The sequence below is a fragment of the Orbilia oligospora genome (genome assembly GCF_000225545.1).
Source record: "Orbilia oligospora ATCC 24927 unplaced genomic scaffold scaffold00097, whole genome shotgun sequence".
In the NCBI taxonomy this organism is placed as follows: domain Eukaryota; kingdom Fungi; phylum Ascomycota; class Orbiliomycetes; order Orbiliales; family Orbiliaceae; genus Orbilia; species Orbilia oligospora.
In genome coordinates, this window is record NW_011645654.1 from 1,421,017 (window position 1) to 1,437,951 (window position 16,935).

At 45.6% G+C, this 16,935-nt stretch overlaps 6 protein-coding genes across 6 annotated transcripts; 3 read left to right on the forward strand and 3 right to left on the reverse strand.

Moving 5' to 3' along the window:
- Nucleotides 1-1,092: 1,092 nt before the first annotated feature.
- AOL_s00097g424 (uncharacterized protein) lies at nucleotides 1,093-2,916 on the forward strand (the record flags this gene model as incomplete). Its single annotated transcript, XM_011126257.1, has 3 exons — nucleotides 1,093-1,368; nucleotides 1,436-2,675; nucleotides 2,765-2,916. 3 exons carry the CDS (start codon nucleotides 1,093-1,095, stop codon nucleotides 2,914-2,916), a joined length of 1,668 nt encoding a protein of 555 aa, XP_011124559.1.
- A 1,186-nt stretch (nucleotides 2,917-4,102) lies between these two features.
- On the forward strand, nucleotides 4,103-6,004 carry AOL_s00097g425 (uncharacterized protein; the record flags this gene model as incomplete). Its single annotated transcript, XM_011126258.1, has 4 exons — nucleotides 4,103-4,726; nucleotides 4,801-5,150; nucleotides 5,226-5,737; nucleotides 5,805-6,004. 4 exons carry the CDS (start codon nucleotides 4,103-4,105, stop codon nucleotides 6,002-6,004), a joined length of 1,686 nt encoding a protein of 561 aa, XP_011124560.1.
- Nucleotides 6,005-6,405: 401 nt separating this feature from the next.
- Nucleotides 6,406-8,264, reverse strand: AOL_s00097g426 (uncharacterized protein; the record flags this gene model as incomplete). Its single annotated transcript, XM_011126259.1, has 4 exons — nucleotides 6,406-6,606; nucleotides 6,673-7,949; nucleotides 8,017-8,066; nucleotides 8,128-8,264. The coding sequence occupies 4 exons, from the start codon at nucleotides 8,262-8,264 to the stop codon at nucleotides 6,406-6,408; spliced, it is 1,665 nt and encodes a 554-aa protein (XP_011124561.1).
- A 2,778-nt stretch (nucleotides 8,265-11,042) lies between these two features.
- Nucleotides 11,043-11,782, forward strand: AOL_s00097g427 (uncharacterized protein; the record flags this gene model as incomplete). Its single annotated transcript, XM_011126260.1, has 4 exons — nucleotides 11,043-11,088; nucleotides 11,242-11,264; nucleotides 11,346-11,692; nucleotides 11,767-11,782. 4 exons carry the CDS (start codon nucleotides 11,043-11,045, stop codon nucleotides 11,780-11,782), a joined length of 432 nt encoding a protein of 143 aa, XP_011124562.1.
- A 451-nt stretch (nucleotides 11,783-12,233) lies between these two features.
- Nucleotides 12,234-13,462, reverse strand: AOL_s00097g428 (uncharacterized protein; the record flags this gene model as incomplete). The annotated part of the gene is made up of 2 exons (XM_011126261.1): nucleotides 12,234-12,584; nucleotides 12,653-13,462. The coding sequence occupies 2 exons, from the start codon at nucleotides 13,460-13,462 to the stop codon at nucleotides 12,234-12,236; spliced, it is 1,161 nt and encodes a 386-aa protein (XP_011124563.1).
- A 480-nt stretch (nucleotides 13,463-13,942) lies between these two features.
- Nucleotides 13,943-15,534, reverse strand: AOL_s00097g429 (uncharacterized protein; the record flags this gene model as incomplete). The annotated part of the gene is made up of 3 exons (XM_011126262.1): nucleotides 13,943-14,037; nucleotides 14,116-15,189; nucleotides 15,288-15,534. The coding sequence occupies 3 exons, from the start codon at nucleotides 15,532-15,534 to the stop codon at nucleotides 13,943-13,945; spliced, it is 1,416 nt and encodes a 471-aa protein (XP_011124564.1).
- Nucleotides 15,535-16,935: the final 1,401 nt, after the last annotated feature.

The following is a 16,935-nucleotide window of genomic DNA, read 5'->3' on the forward strand; positions in this document are numbered from 1 at the left end:
GTGCACAAAACGTAGTGGCCAAGAGAGTGGCGGTCATCCTGCAGTGGCGGACGCGAGTCTTTCTAAAATGCAATACACCGTATGTTAATTTCTAAATGGTTTAAATTTCACGAACCTTTTTCATGTTTAGGAAGAGCTTCCGGGATCTTTAAGGTAGGTGAGGGCATTGACCGGTCTAAAAGAGTCCTGAAATGAGGCAAAGTACATCCCTAGGTACGTACCTAGCTGGGTATACAGAGTACATACATCCATATACGGACTCTCCATTGAGATGAAGGCTTGAGCTCCGGAATAAGCTCTCGTGCTTAGCTTAGAAGTAGTCAACTTATGGATATACCGGACTAAGATATACCTATCAAAACCTGGTACGGTATAAAAACAAAAACTGGCATTCTACAGCCAGAGTACTATTTTACATTTGATATTTTAGTGCGTGATCGATCTTGACATTGGGTTTGGCGAGCCATATATATATGCATATGTGCCATAGCGCCGGTTACAGACGTCAAATCCAGTTGTGTTGTTGTCCCATTCTACCACAAAACCGCACAAGCAGCTCTGTTGCTTGCGACGCGAGACCAGTGCAGTTTTTTACTACCGGCAATCAAATTTAGATCTTTACACTATTAAGAAACGCCTAACCCGCAATAAAATTCGTGTAATCCGGGGAACCTAGTCCTCATATCGTATTGGGTGGTCGTTGGCGTCCTAGAATCCCGCTTTGCGCCGAATAAGGTGTAGCAGCTAGCTTTGGATTTGAACCGACACCCCACAGACACGCGATGCTACGCATATGAACGCTGTTAACCGAGGTCTCGACGCCTCGATAACTCAAAAGGATATCGTTATAATCCGGCATTGCCGTTAAAACTTACAAATCCTCATTCGATTGTTCACTTTGAATCCAAGTCAATCTAACTGCTCCCGCGAACAAATCCGGGACTTATATCAAGGCCGGGGATTTCGACATATATGGGGTGAGGAGTAACAAGCCAATTGTCGACATTTAAGATTTCAAGACAGGTTGTTGCATTGCATTTCATCTGCGAAAACTTAACATTCGATTTGATTGATCCATTAAAGTCAACAGCTATGGCATCTCCCGCATACATTGACATTGTCAAGCGAAAGCAAGCCGAACAACAATCCCGCATTCCTCAAGAATGGCGACTCAAATCCCTCCCCGATGAAAGTGTCACCGATGTCAGACATATACCTAGAGAATCTGGTATTTTGTCTACCAGAGAAATCGAGATCACTGAGACTTTTGATGCCGTTGAATTGGCGGATCGAATCCGTCGACGCATGTATTCCTGCCATGAGGTTACACTTGCCTTTTGCAAACGCGCGGCTATCGCCCAACAGTTGGTAAGTTCAATGAGCCAGGTTTTATATACGACTGTATAAGGTAGTTTTGACGCTAATTGTTATTTAGTTGAACTGTCTTACAGAAATCTTTTTTGATAAAGCTCTCGAACGAGCTAAGCAATTAGACAAGCATCTTGAGGAACATGGCCTTCCTCTCGGCCCTTTCCATGGTGTCCCGATATCCTTAAAGGATAACTTTAACTACACAGGTTATGACTCTAGTAGCGGAGTCGTGGCCTTATGTTTCCGCCCAGCAAAAGAAAAATCCTCGATCGTCTCAGTGTTGGAAGATGCTGGTGCGGTGTTTTACTGCAAAACCAACATTCCACAGACGATGATGTCCCTCGACTCCGTCAATTTAATTTGGGGGAGAGCGTTGAACCCTTTGAATAGGAAACTCACGGCGGGCGGATCGAGTGGTGGAGAGGGCGCTTTAATAGGAATCCGTGGCAGTCTGATAGGCATTGGCAGCGATGTCGGCGGCAGCATCAGGGTCCCAGCCATGTGTAATGGACTTTACGGAGTTAAGCCGTCGGCTCATAGATATGTCTCACAAGTTGGCAGCGAATTTATCATGCCAGGAAGCTTCGGAGTTGGTCTGTCGTTCTCTACCGGCCCAATTGCGACTTCGCTCAGATCATGCGAACTACTACTTAAAGTCGTATCGGACGGAAAACTTTGGGAAAGCGAACCACATGTGTTATTCTCGCCATGGAGAACGCTAGAGTTTAAGCCAAGGCCTATGAAGTTCTTGGTTCTGATGACTGATCTTGTCACGACTCCGTTGCCGCCAGTTCAACGAGTTTTGAAGGAGACAGCCGCTCAGCTACAGTCAAGAGGCCATAAAGTCGTTGTTCTTGACGATCCTCCAAAGTTTGTCAAACAACTTCATGGACTCTCGAACAAATTGATGAGTATCGAAGGAGGTGCCTGGGCTTCCGACCTCGTCGACAAAACCGGAGAGCCAAAGGTCCCGTGGGTAGCGCCACGGCTGAAGCGCAGGGACCCAGCTACATTAAAACAGCTATTTGAACTGAATTCTAAAAACGAAGAACTCATTACTCAGTCATTGAAGTTATGGAAGTCCAGCGACGGCCAGGGTTTTGATGCCATAATCTGTCCAGTTGCCCCCCACCCGACCCCACAACCGGACGCTTGGAATGGTGCGGGTTACACCTCCATGTTCAACATGCTCGACTGGCCTAGTGGGGCTATCCCAGCCAGGAACGTTACGAGAGAAGATCTGGAAGCTCCGTTGGGAGCGGAAACCGGCACCAGCTGGGACAAGATCAATCGGACAAAACTCTGTAAGTTCGGATCAACTCTGCTTGATATTATACATTATAAATCAATACTTTATTATACAGATGACAAGAAATACTAATACTCTTAGCAGGGGAGAAAAGGGAAGGTTATCTTGGGAGCCCACTGTCACTCCAGATCGTTGGCAGAAAATTCCAAGAAGAGGAACTGCTGCATGCAATGCATGTCGTTGACGAGGTTGTATCTGGAACGCGAGGAGCAGCAGTCAGGGATCACAAGTTATAGATTCTATGTTGTAATGCACACCACATGCTCAGTCTATGGGAATTTAATGCACCGTTCGCAGCCCAACTAGTCTTGCCAACCCCCAAGTTTTCCCCACCCCCAAGCACAACCACGTTCTTGTCGTCACGCAGCCAATCGGAATTCCCTGATATGCCCCTTACGGCCCCACTATCAAGCTTTTTTCTATCTGCCACGGGTAAAAATCTGCCTTCCTTCTTGATTCTGAATATATTTCCAGTGTTAAGATTCCAAATGTCACTCGTATAAAGCCGTTACATCTGACTGCCAAACTGGCAACGCACCATGATGTTGTATTTCCCATAGAAGCACGCAAGACTTGGCAATATCACAGAATACTCATTTCGACCTGTACCACTCTAGAACCCTCAACATTTGGCTATTTGGTCTCCACATTTATCAGAAGTACTATCACTGTGTAGACAAAGTTACCCAAGCGAATGATATGTCAGCACCTCGCCGAAATAACCTACCGAGGCTTCGTTTAGCTAAATTCCAGTCTGCGAAACATGCATTGCAGATAACCCCCATGGACTTTATTATCCGCAATTGACAGAGGAGGGGAATTGGCCATGTCGTGATCCGTGGCTTTGGTGCCTTCTCTCTCGGCGTCCACCGTATGTACATACATGCGTATTGTTTGATGTGCGCTTCTTATCTTTCTGCCCAGGCCTTTATCGCTCCAACATTAACTCTAAAAAGTGAATGAACGAAGTGGCAACCGCAAACCGGTGATGATATAAAGATAGCTAATTGCGTGATTCTTTTTTCATTCTCAGCTTTCTCTTGGAGGTGGAGTCGCTCGAACTTTTTCAAGAGGGGAAGCTTGAAACTTCAATTTACATTAACTCGAAAGCAATAGGTAGGATTTTTTTCGTGGGATATAAAATGCAGTCGGTCCGGCCGTCTGGTACTCTTCTTCCTCTAGGAGGTCCAGGCCAGTTGATCCCATTTTCTGGATCCGTCCCTGCATTTTATAGCAGTTTCCCCGTCTTTTCTCTGGCATTTCCGCGGTTTACTATAACATCTCCGCGGGTCCGCTCTAGAACTCTAGTATTTCCGCGGAAAGGCATCTGTCGTTCGCCATTGCGGCTCACAGATCACGCAAACCTACTATTCTCGTTTCCCCATTTTTTATTTTAAAATCCCATATTTTTTTAAAAAAAGAATGGCGGATATAAAATCCTCCCAATCGGCTGTCGAGGAGCCTCCAATCGACTCCAAAGACACTAAAATTGGCGCTAATGCAGACAGTAGCTCCAACCAAAGCGATTATGACGCCGCCACAGAACAAGACATTGATGGCGATTACGGATCCTATGGTAACCACATTTTCTCCGACCCAAAGGTCGCAGAATATTGGCGTGGCGTCTACGAAAATGCTTCATATGAAGGCCGTCACCGGTTTGATCCCGAAATCACATGGTCAGCCGCTGAAGAAAAGCGACTGAAGCGCATAATCGACTGGCGGGTTATGACGTGGGCATGGATCATGTTTTTCGCATTAGATATCAATCGTCGAAATATCAACCGAGCGATTACGGATAACATGCTAACGGAATTGGGCATGAATACTAATGACTTCAATACCGGCCAGACTATCTTTTTGGTCTGTTTCTTGTCTGCGGAATTACCCAGTGGCCTCATTTCAAAGAAATTGGGACCAGATGTTTGGATTCCATTTATCATCTTTGCTTGGTCTGTGGTTTCATTGTCGCAGATTGGATTGACTAGTCGGGCGGGGTACTTTGCTGTTCGAGCCTTGCTAGGCTTCTTAATGGGTGGATTTATTGTAAGAGAGCATCCTATATCTTTAAGTTCCCTTGGCGGGTACCTAGGTAAATACTAACATACGGTTTTCGCCAGCCTGATACCGTCCTTTACATCACTTATTGGTACAAAGCAAAGGAACTTCCAATCAGACTCTCCTGGTTCTGGACCGTCCTCAGCGCCTGCAATGTGATCGGTTCCCTCCTCGCCGCCGGTATCCTCCAAATGCGAGGTCTCGCCGGCTGGTCCGGTTGGAAATATCTTTTCCTGATCGAAGGTGGTATCACCGCTCTTGTCGGCATCGCAAGTTGGTTCCTCATGCCTGCAAGTCCCAGCCAGACCAAGGGTAGATTCCGCAAGAAGCCGTGGTTCAACGAGCGGGAAGAAAAAATCCTGGTCAACCGTCTGTTAAGAGATGATCCCTCAAAGGGCGATATGCATAATCGGTATGTTACCTATTACAAAAACTTGGTAGAAATGGACACTAGTTGGTACTAACATGCATGATTCTCTTCCCACAGACAAGGTGTCACTCCACCACTCCTCTGGAAATGTCTCAAAGACTTCGATCTCTGGCCACTCTACCTCATTGGTCTAACAGCCTACATCCCCCCAGCCCCACCACAAAACTACCTCGCCTTCATCCTCCGCCAAATGGGGTTTAGCACTCTACACGCCAACCTCCTCACCATCCCCTCGCAATTCATGTTCGGCGTGAACCTCCTAATTATCAGTCGAATTAGCGAATGGCTCAACGAACGTTCTTTAGTATCCATGGCATCGAATATTTGGATGTGGCCCTTCCTGCTCGCATTGGTATTATTACCGTCCGATGCAAACGGTTGGGTTAGATACGGATTGTTGACCGGATTGTTGAGTTATCCGTACTGTCATGCCATCCTAGTGGCGTGGAATTCAAGAAACTCGAATTCGGTGCGCGCCAGGGCTGTTAGTGCCGCATTATATAATATGTTCGTGCAAAGTGGGAATATCATTGCATCGAATATATATCGTGAAGGTGATAGGCCGCATTGTGAGTATATATGAATTCAACCTTCTGATAATTCTTGTCTGAGGTTTGCTAATTTACCCTTTTCTAGATTATACCGGTAACAAAATCCTGCTTGCTATCGCATCATGGAACATTGTTCTATTCGTGCTAGTCAAGTTTTGGTATGTCAAGAGGAACGAACGACGGGAAGCCAAGTGGGCAGAACTTACAAATGATGAGAGGATTGATTACATCTATAACACCAAGGATGAAGGAACGAAGAGGTTAGATTTCCGTTTCGTTCACTAACGCGTTAACGTTATATGAATTTTCTGAGAGTACAAGTTCGAGTTTTTATGAACGTTTCTCGAAGAGTGTTTTCTACCAGGTACTTCTGGTATGTTTATTGCAGACAGGAAGAAGTTCCAAAACGGTTGGACGTTAATATTGAATTCGACTATTTCGTCGATAGATTATATATCATCATATATACTAAGATTAAACGTTAACATAAAATAATCCCACATAAGGATCGTATATAGACAAAGCCCATAGATATCCTAAATGCACCTTTCCCTATCCCAACGCTTGCTGAATCCATATAAAACCCAAAGAAGTCCGGGGCGTGGGTAAAGATGCCCAAAAATAACAAAAGCAAATAACAAAAGGATAAACTGCAAGAGACAAGAACGAGCCCAAATCATAAAGATTTATTTATCTTTCCCAAGAATGTCGTCTTCGGAAGTATGGTGGTCGGGGCCAATATTAACGCCTTCAACGACATTCCCTTTAGAACCAAGCATCTTGTGCTCAATGTTGATCTTGGGACCGTTGAACCAGTTCTTGGCATCGACGAACCACCAAATGGTGACAATGAGCATAGGACCGCCATATACAAGACAAGTCCAGTTCTATAAATCAAAAATATTAGTTTAACTAATCAACAAAAATGACCAAAAATAGTAGAGTAGACTTACCATATCCTCAGCATTCAAGTTTTCTCCAGTGCGCTGCGGCAAGCAAAGAATTGGCACCATAAGTGCAACAAATCCACAAGCAGCCCATCCAATTGGTCTGCTCCACTTTCCAAGATGCCATGGTCCTCGTCTGAACCTATCGCCAACAAAGAAGACACGAATGAAAATTGGAATGGTAAAGGCGACAAAAGCAGCGATAGCACCGACAGAGAAGATAGCACCGATGGCAATGTCGCCGGCGAAAATGAGGAGAAGCAACAAAATACCGATCACACAGTTAAACCAGACGGCGTTAACGGGTGTCTTGGTGAGGGGGTGAACTTTCTTCCAGTACTTGGATAATGGGAAACAGTCATCACGAGCGTATGCGTAGGTGACACGAGATGCAGCAACCATACAGCCTTGACCCATGGAGAAAGCACAGATGATAGTCAAAGCGGTGACAGCAACGGATGTCTTATAAGGAAGAACCTGGAGACAGTAAGCAGCGAAAGGTTGACCAAGGTCGGAGTCAAGAATGGCTTCGATATCGATAACAGTGTAGGCAACTACAAGTTGAAGGAACCAACCCATCACGCCACCGATACCAGAGGTAAGGACGATGGCACGTGGAGAGGCGATATTGGCGTTTGAGCATTCTTCAGCTAAATGGAATGGGGAGTCATAACCAGACATGGTCCAGATGACACTAATGAAGGACATAAGCACGGCGACGCCACTAGGATAGTCTGTCATGTTCGAGATGTCACCCCAGACACTGCTGCTTGGGTTGAATCTTGGATTCCTGCGAGTTGTACCGGCTGGGATGATAATGATGACGGCCACCAAGGCGATAATGTTGATGACAGTGCCAACAGAGTTGAAACGCGCAATCCAGAGGGTAGGCATGGATGAAATAATGCCGTGGAGAATCATGATTAGCACTGAAAGGAGGAAAGTTTGATACTGTGTAGGAATGTATTCCGGATCGGACATCGATCCGAGTGCGAGAATCATAGCTGCCATGGCGTAGTCGACCGATGGGGCGGCAGTGACTTGCACAATCCAGTTACTCCAGCCAGTGATCCATGCGGCGAATGGACCGTATCCTTCGGGTGCTAGGACAGCGGCAGCGTAGTAAAGACCACCAGATGTGGGCATAGAACTACAAAGCTCTGCCATAGACATTGCGACGCACTGTATAAAAAGCATAGCGATGATCCATCCCCACACCATACCCGCGGTTCCTGCATATCCCATACCATAGTATAGTGTACTTGCAAAGGACGGCAAAAGACCTATATAAGTTATTAGTTCGTTGTTCTACGGTGATTTTATACAGTAGTAGATGTTATATTCGCTTACCCAAAACCGCGAAGGAAACGCAGAATGTTGTCCATAAGCTGAATTCACGCCTGTATAGATAATTTGGGTCAGAAATCAATCTTAAAAATAGTTCTTCAAATGTCTACATACTTGAATTCTTGCTTATAACCAAGCGCATACAATGCCTCTTCGTCGGCCGACATTGGATGATCGGCTGTCGGTAAGTCACCCTTTACGACTGACGATACCGCGGCCGAAGGCCTATGCCTGGCATGTTCTATGTCCATCTCGGCAGACATTAATCAATCGAAATTTTGTATTTTTTAGTCACAGGTATTGTTGATAACTGTGAAAAACTTCCCATCCACATTCGCCTATCGCGCGCAATTGCAAGTAACCTGGAACCGACTGCACGGCGGTGTTGTCTGTTGTTGTGCTTTTTGTTACTGTTATGGAATAGTCGTGATTAACCCCTGGCCGCGAAAATGTAACACAAAGGTATCGCTTTCTAGGTCTTCGATCGAGATGTCGTCACTATCCGTTGATAACGTCGCGGACGAGGAAAAGAGGAAAAACAGAAGGATAGAGGTAAGAAAGTAGGTGAGAAAAAACGGGGGATTTCGCAAGTTTTAAAATTTATGAATTGGGCATCTCCGAATCGTTTTTATTTTTTGCCCTTGTGCCTGGTCGTGTTTCCCGGTATTTAAAAGGCGGGCATTCCAGTACACACAGATGCACAGGTGCCTGCTGATCTGGATGGGGTAACCTAACTCAGAGATAAGACTTTCTTGACTGGGAGCTAAAAAGGTGTGTGGCCTGGCCTCCCACCCAAGACACCACGAGTCTAAAAGCAGGTAGCAAGATGCCCGAAGCCGCATTAACCTTGACGTTAATATCGTTTTGCGTTTGCACGGATCGAGTCGAGATGCCCGATGGAACCTCGGAAAAGTTCGAGATAACGGAGATCAAGGGGTTGGGTTTCGAAGTCAATTGAGGAAACTTTTTCTCCTCGTATAGCCTTTGAATAGGCTTTGGCTTCAAGGACGAGATGTTGGCAAGATGCGGGAGGCTCGATGAAGGGTATAGATGCATTTCCAGTTTGGACAGTTCAAACATATGTGAATGGGAATCACTCCTTAGTACTGCGCTTTTTGCGAAATGTACCCGTGCATACAGAAACATGCAGCATCTGATATTCCAATCAGCGACGGCCTTGGTAGTGGCACAGCAAGGACACAGCAAGGAAAAGTAATATCAATACCTTCAACGTCCATTCGCTGCTGCCTTGGTCTGCCCCTTCGCTACTGATGACATGCGAGACACCAAGTGCCCCACCGCAGCAGGCAAGGAATCCCTTGGTCACACAGGACGAACGGCAATACCTTCTCGGTCCAGATATGCAGTTTTAGGTTTCTCTGGACGCCACAGAACCAGGTTGAGGCACACGACTCGCCGATTCGAAGGGACCCACACTCCTAGATAGGCTCTCCCCACAGCATGATGATATGACAGAACAGATTGATTGATCTTGGCTCCACTTTTGATGATACCGTCAATAGCACGGTCTTGATAAGGGCATCCGAGGCTCGCCGCGTGGCAATTAGTAGTCTGATGATGATGCTGTACAAATTAAACATCTTTTTCAACGTCGATAAGAACCAGCGCCGAACTGGCGGTTGTTCGGAAGGGTTTCAAAACGCGAACTCTCATCTGGCTGGGTTTGGCCGGAACGGGAGGCTTCACTTTGCCTTCGATTCAACGGAACGAACGAAGACTTCCAGAAAAGTCTAAATGCATATGTTTGTAGGAAGCTAGAGGTTATCGAGAAGTTTTGATACGTAAAAGTTAATGCGCACAGGTTTTACCCCGCAATAGGTACCAAAGCCACACCCATGTTCGCCTATGGAGACTCGGTATCAAAGTACGTAATAGATGTGTCCAAAAGGGTCCGATATGCTTGAGATCTCGTGATTTAAGGGATTCTTAGTCGGATATTTGCTGAATCGATACATCTTGGCTGTGCCGGCCAAGTCAATCACGGTCGATATATTGCAATTGGATGCAAAGAGACAATACCAATCTGCGAGAATGTCCAGAGGGGCGAAGGTAAGAAGGAGTCAACGTATAAACCCATGATCATATGAGACAGGAAGATACCGACATCGTATATATACTAATCATTTAGTGATGTTCGCTGTTGTAATGGAAATGGTCCGGTCGGAAGTCGGATCTCTTAATAATTGACGACAAATATAAGCACAGCCGTTCATGGTACCCTTGATGACGATGCTAGCCGGCCAGAGCGATTGTTTAGTATGTCTCCGGGCCCACCACTAATGCCCAGCCCAGCAGCCGAAAAAAAGAAATAAGAAGAAATAGAAAAGAAAACATGAATTAACTTGTGTCTTTCCCATTGAACCGAGTAATCAGTGAAATCTCATAGATTTGTGTTTTGAAGGAAGGTGATCGAGTTTGAGGAGCCAGGTCCCTGTTCTCGACTACAGTAGGTTGCAGGTTTGTTGGTTTGTTGGTGATGTAGACAGCAACAAATATGAGTCCAAAATGAACGTCAACATATTCGTGATTGTATTGTAATCAATAAGATCATCTCGAGGTTTTCTTGGATGCTCCGAATGATTCTATATACTATTTTTTAAATTTTTTTTTTTTTTTAAAAAAATAGATTCAGTGAACTAGGCCGGAAGGATCGAGGTCAGCGTGCATTTGTTGTCTCTTAGTGACCCTTCTATGGATGTGTGCAAGCGATTTAAACGAGGTTGTGTTTGCTACTAGTTTTGCGTTGGGATAGACAACACAAAAAAGTGTTTGACACTCCCGCGATAGGCGCGGTGGACCTTTTCTTAGTGAGGGTTTTCAGCCCTGATCACGCCCAGCCCTTTTCTCACGTGACTCCTTCCCACCAGCAAAAATTTTGAGGAAAGCGCAACACCCAAGCATCTCGAATTCAATCTCGATATCACGACTACTCCCAACTAACGACATTACCCATCCTACGTCGACGTCTTCCCCGTTTTCCGACAACCCTACACAACATCCCGCCCATCATGTCGACGACACAAAGCGTTCAATGCTTCGGCAAGAAGAAGACAGGTGTGCATCCAATTCTTGTTTGGTTTGGAGGGAATCTCGATCTAGCTTGGGAGGGAGCTGTGTGGGAAAGGACAATCATGGCTGCTATCGAGATGCTGGTGGAATTACGAAACAGAAGAAGAGATTGCTAACGTCCTGCTGCCTGAATTTTAGCCACCGCTGTTGCCCACTGCAAGGTCCGCATCTTCAAAAATCTCGAATTAAACATCGACAATTTCAAAGATGGAAAGTACTGATTGGGAAATATCGAATAATAGGCTGGTAAAGGACTAGTAAAGGTCAACGGCTCGCCGCTGTCCCTTGTTCAACCAGAGATCCTCAGATTCAAGGTCTATGAACCTCTCCTCATCCTCGGCCTCGACAAGTTCCAGAACGTCGACATCCGTGTCCGCGTCACCGGTGGTGGTCACACTTCCCAGATCTATGCCATCCGTCAGGCTATCGCCAAAGCTATTGTCGCCTACTACCAGAAGTATGTCGATGAGCACTCCAAGAACCAGTTGAAGGCTGCTCTGCTGCAGTTCGACCGATCCCTGTTGGTTGCCGACAACAGACGGTGCGAGCCCAAGAAGTTCGGTGGTCCGGGTGCCAGAGCCAGATTCCAGTATGTTATCATTCCCCCAATCCCATGCCTTAAAGCAGTTTATAGTATACAAATTGCTAACAATTCAACTCTAGGAAATCTTACCGTTAAGCTCTTTCTGTGTATCTTTGTCCTTTTTTCGCATCGCTTTCCTTACACCTTTTATATACACCACATTCCGTCCTCTCTATCACTCTGTAACTATCTCACTGAAAGGGAAAATACTCCTCTTTTCCTCCGTTTTCCTTTCATGACGTCCATCATGCGTTGGTAATAGCCACCAGACGTTCTATTTTCATCTTTTCTGTTCTTCTTTTTACGGTACACGGGGTGTAATGTAGGTCATGCTTCAGATGTTCAAAGATGAATCAATACATCACGAATTGAACGTAATCATATCCGTTTCACGTGCGCAATTTCACCTCTAGACGTGAATTCATTACATTTTGTTTTCATTAATTTATCCAAGGGTATCCTATAAATACAAACCCGCCTAATGTTCGATTCAGAAACACAATCGACAGTAAATGTTGTGCATATTAGACTCTTAAACATCGTCCCACTAGGCAGCACATCCCTCATGATAAGTTACCCAGAACTCTTCAACGAGTTCTACCTCAGCGACATCATCCGTGCCATCATTCTCTTCCTTGGGCTGCTCCTCTTCTTCCGGTTCCTTCTTAATCTTGGGGTTTGCATCCTTCGCGCCCTTTACCACCTTATTGTCCCCGGACGTATCCATTTTATCATTGTCTTGACTGCTTCCGCCATCTTCTTTACTTTCTTTCTGCACTAACTTCGCTATCCGTTTAAGACGACGGATGACAGGAAGATCAGCCTTCGGACCCTGTGTGAGCTTGTTACACTTGTTACATTTGGTTTTGTATATCGTTTTGTAGGTCGCTATCATATCCTATGGGGCCAGATTATATGTCAGCGAGACAGAAACAGCTAATAGCTTGTCCAAGGAAAGGAACATACCAGTAGATACTTTAAGCTTCCAGCATTCGGCCTTGTTGTAATACTCCTTAAAACCAGGATGTGAAGATAGGAACTCGTAGGCAGGGAAACGGTATATCGATTCGACTCCGCTGTAGGCTGTAGTATGTCGATTGAGAACGTCAGGCCCACCGGCTTGGGTATCGCAACCTTCAGAACCTTTCCGTCTTCCTCAGGCGTAATCTCGAGATCGCCATGCTCTTTCTTAAACTCTTCTATTATCCCTCTTCTAACATCCTCACTCTCAAATTCCTTGACTTCCGCAATTTCCAATTCCCGTTCTTTGCTTCTCTCAGCTTCTAACCTCTTCTTCTCTTTCTTCTCCTCCTCTTCTTTCTTTTTGGCCTCTTTATCCTTCCCCACAGCTTCGCTACCCTCCGCAATATCCTTCAAATAATGCGGTAGAGGCGCACTACTCTTCCACCTCTTAACTTCTCCACTTTCATCCCCATTCTCACGTCTACTCGTCGAAGCCTTATCAAAAACCCACCTCCCATCACTAACCAACTTCGTAAAATCCACCAGGTCCTCGGAAGCCTTTAACGTCCGTTTCGAAAACTCATCGAATAACGTCTCAGGGGTCGGATAGGCTGACGCCTTCATTATCGGTTGCACCATATGTGGGATAGATTCGCGGAGTAATGCAAGTTTTTGGTGCATTTGGTGGAGGAGAGAGAGGGCCGAGACAAGCGTCGTTTCTTCGGTCTGAGATGGATCTTCAGATGGTGAGGAGGCATTTGATGGTTCGGCCTTTGGACCGGGCCTTATGGTCGGGTTCGGATCGGGTGCCATTTGTGGTGTAAAGTTGAGGATTTTTGGGCGTCGTGATTGTAGAGAGCTTTGAAGGTCGAGATAGCGAGATAGCGAAACGCGTGAAGCATGGGTTCGAGTTTTGCCAAGAGATGTGTAAACAACGCAGATTTTGCAACAAAGCTAGGACACCAGGATAGACGCCAGACTTGAGTATTTCTTCGGCTATGCTCAACTCTAAGTAACTTGATATCCTATGTTCTAGATAATGCAGTATACTAGCTAGCACTGTAGAATGCACAGGTAAGAACTATAGACCGTGGTATGTAGATACAATAAGAAGAATAGATAATACAATCGACCCAAGGCCATGTATCACGATAATTATTACACGAAGCAGCCTGGTACTCAGCAATTAGATCTGGGTACAATATCAATACAAAGTACAGGAAAATAGCCGGGATACATGAGTCAATATCCAACGAAGCTTCATGATAAACCCCCCCTCCTTAAGACTTTTAGTTATATTACATCAATATCAACTCCTTCGTTAATATAATAAATTTTGTGGCTTGTCCGGAAGCCGTTGAATGTCGTCCTCATACTAAACGAATACGCTATTGGCCAGGTATTGTCAGCATAGCTCTAATGACTTTGGAATCAAAGTAGAGAAAACAATGAGATTAAGATCTTACCTCCTAGGTCCTTGAACACAAACCAATCTCCAACTTCAATTCCCTTGGGAAGTACGGCATCCTCTATAACAATATCCATACAATCACAAGTCGGCCCCCAAACCGAGTATTCCTGTAAACCCCCCCTCATAAACGTAGAAAATCCTCCTTCCTGATCCATGCTTCCATTATCCTCTTCTTCAACTTCAATTCCGCTATCACTGCTTGCCGAGCTTGTAGGTAGTGTAGATTTTGCGGTATAAGCCCTTCTCCCTTTCACTACCGTTGGATAGGTCAACTCTCCAGGCCAAAAAGCCGCATTGATATTCGAGTACAGCCCATCCGCAATATAAACCATTCTCTTCTCACCCGTTTCTTCTTTTCCCTCCCTCATAGCAATAACGCTCGTCACTAAGGTGAACGCCGGTGCGGACACATACCTCCCCGGTTCCGCCACAATATCTATCCCACCTTGCTCGATCATATCCCCGAATTCATTATCCAACGCGGTATTAACAGCGCTAGCAGCTTCTTCGAAGTTGCTATACATAAATCCACCACCTATGTCGAGGACTGTGAATGTATACCCTACTTCTCTCGCAATTTCCCAGATCCTCCTCGCTTCTTCGATATGGTGTGTATAGGTTCTAACGTTCCGTTGTCCCGAACCAACGTGGAACGCAAGACCGATAACGTTCAACCCCAATTTCTTAGCCTGCAACAGTATCTCACGAGAATAGTCGATTGTAACGCCATATTTTTTGCTCAACTCGTATAACGCTCCTTCGGAGGGATTGTTGCTAGGTGTTGGGTCGTGGGCTTTGAATCGAAGGATGCATTCAGCGTCCGGAAAGTGAGCTTTGATTTTATACAATTCGGTGGTGTTATCGAATGTCATCTTCTTAACGTTCTTTGTGGAAGCATAGCGGATGTGGCTGGGGGCTTTACAAGGGTTGGCGTATATTATGTCGTCTGAAGAAACGGAGAGGGAGAGGATTTCGGCGACTTCGGTGTGGCTTGCGCAGTCGAACCCGATCTTCATAGGGTGGTTTACTAGGTATTTGAGGAGGCGAGGGTTTGGGTTCGTTTTTACAGCTAGAAAAAGCGGAAGAGTTAGTTGATTCCTTGCTAGCATGCTTAATATTATGTATAAGTACTATCAGCATGATTTGATAAATCCAGAATCGACGAACCGTAAAACATCTTGACTCGGGGTAGTAGGCGCTCCCATATTTCTAATTGATTTCGAATTATGGCAAAGTCCACAATCCAGACGCCATCTTCGCTGTAAAGGTCGCACTCTGTAGCGTCAATTGATTGAATGTGCCTAGCTATAACATCATCTGTCGCAGTAGACACGTTTGAAAGACTGAACGGCCCTGGCCACTGTTCTGTTCCCAATCGGTGGTATGGCGTATTTTCTTGAACTCGAGACGCCATTTTTAGTAATAGATCTAGAAAATAGAAAGTAACGATGCACCAAATGGAAATGTGCTAAACGACTGAAAACTCCTTAATCCACGGCTCCTCGGTCTGGAATATAATATATAAGACTTACAACGAACATGGACATTCGCACACTTTAAGTACGCTGACAGAACCTGGTCGCTGAATACTACAAAGCTGGGAACCCCCAGCCGCTTTTTGTACTGCATCGCATCATGCCGAATTCGCTCTTCACGAAATTTTCGTTTTGATCAAATTTTAATCGATCTTCAAGGTTTAGTTCCTGTATTGTACTACGTTGCCCCCATGGCCCAGCTCGTGTATTCTGTGCAAGTATATAAAATGCAAGGTCGCTTTGTCGAGCCTAGCTTGGTTAAACCACCTAATCCGCTCTCGAAACAGATATGCATCCTGCACACTAGTCTGGGTCCTGCACACGCACAAAAAGCGAGCCCAGATCCTCAGAATCCCAGTTCTTGTCCAGTTTTTCATCATTATTAAGGCATCGAGACTATGGAAGCATCTGCAAGGCTAAGTAAACCCCACAATTTGTGCTGCGTATCACAATGGCGGATTGACCCGAGTGCGACTGTGTGAGATGCACCGTGCCCGGAATGTCTACGATCGGCTCGCTAGGACTTAGATTATAATATTAGGCCGGGTATTTTTCCCGTTGCTTTCACCTGCAACTTGAATTGATCAAGTCGCACACTCATCATACATACGTAGGTGTGATTGAGTAAGGGGTTGGGATTAATATTTCGTCTATTCAACGTAAGTATGGTGGAATGGAGGCACCTGCGAGCCGCACCGCTCAATAGTTTATATTCGAGGCCACATCGAGTTGGTCTGCAATAGGGTTTGCCCTCACAAAACTTTACCGTCGGTATTCATTTCAACAGTGACGTGCCCCCCGCTCGTCGAAGTCAGAGACCATTAAAATTGGCATTGTCGTATAGGGTCGGAGAATTTCAGCTGGATCTGACTATGGATTCTCGCTTCGGCTAGCGAACTAGATCTAGCCTCGGCGGACCGTAAGTGTGCATAAGATCTGATCTGCGGGTACCAGGTTTCGCGAATCGTATCGAATAGATTTGCATGGCTTTCGCACGGCCTGGCAAGAGAGTGGGGGGGTTGGGTCAATCAGAAATCCAAATCTTCCACCTTGTCCGCCTGAGACCCAAACTAGGTTGACATGCAGGAGCTGAAGAATGCAAGCGAGGGAAAAATAATCCACTATATGGAAGCTAGACCAGGCATATATAAAGCTTCATCGGATTGCGGCATTTTCTCTTAATTTGATGGGAGGTATCGACCCTGCAGCCCTCGGTCGTCCCTTTTGAACTACCTAGCTGGCTAGCTGCAACCTGAAGAAAATTTTCATCTGCAAGGGAA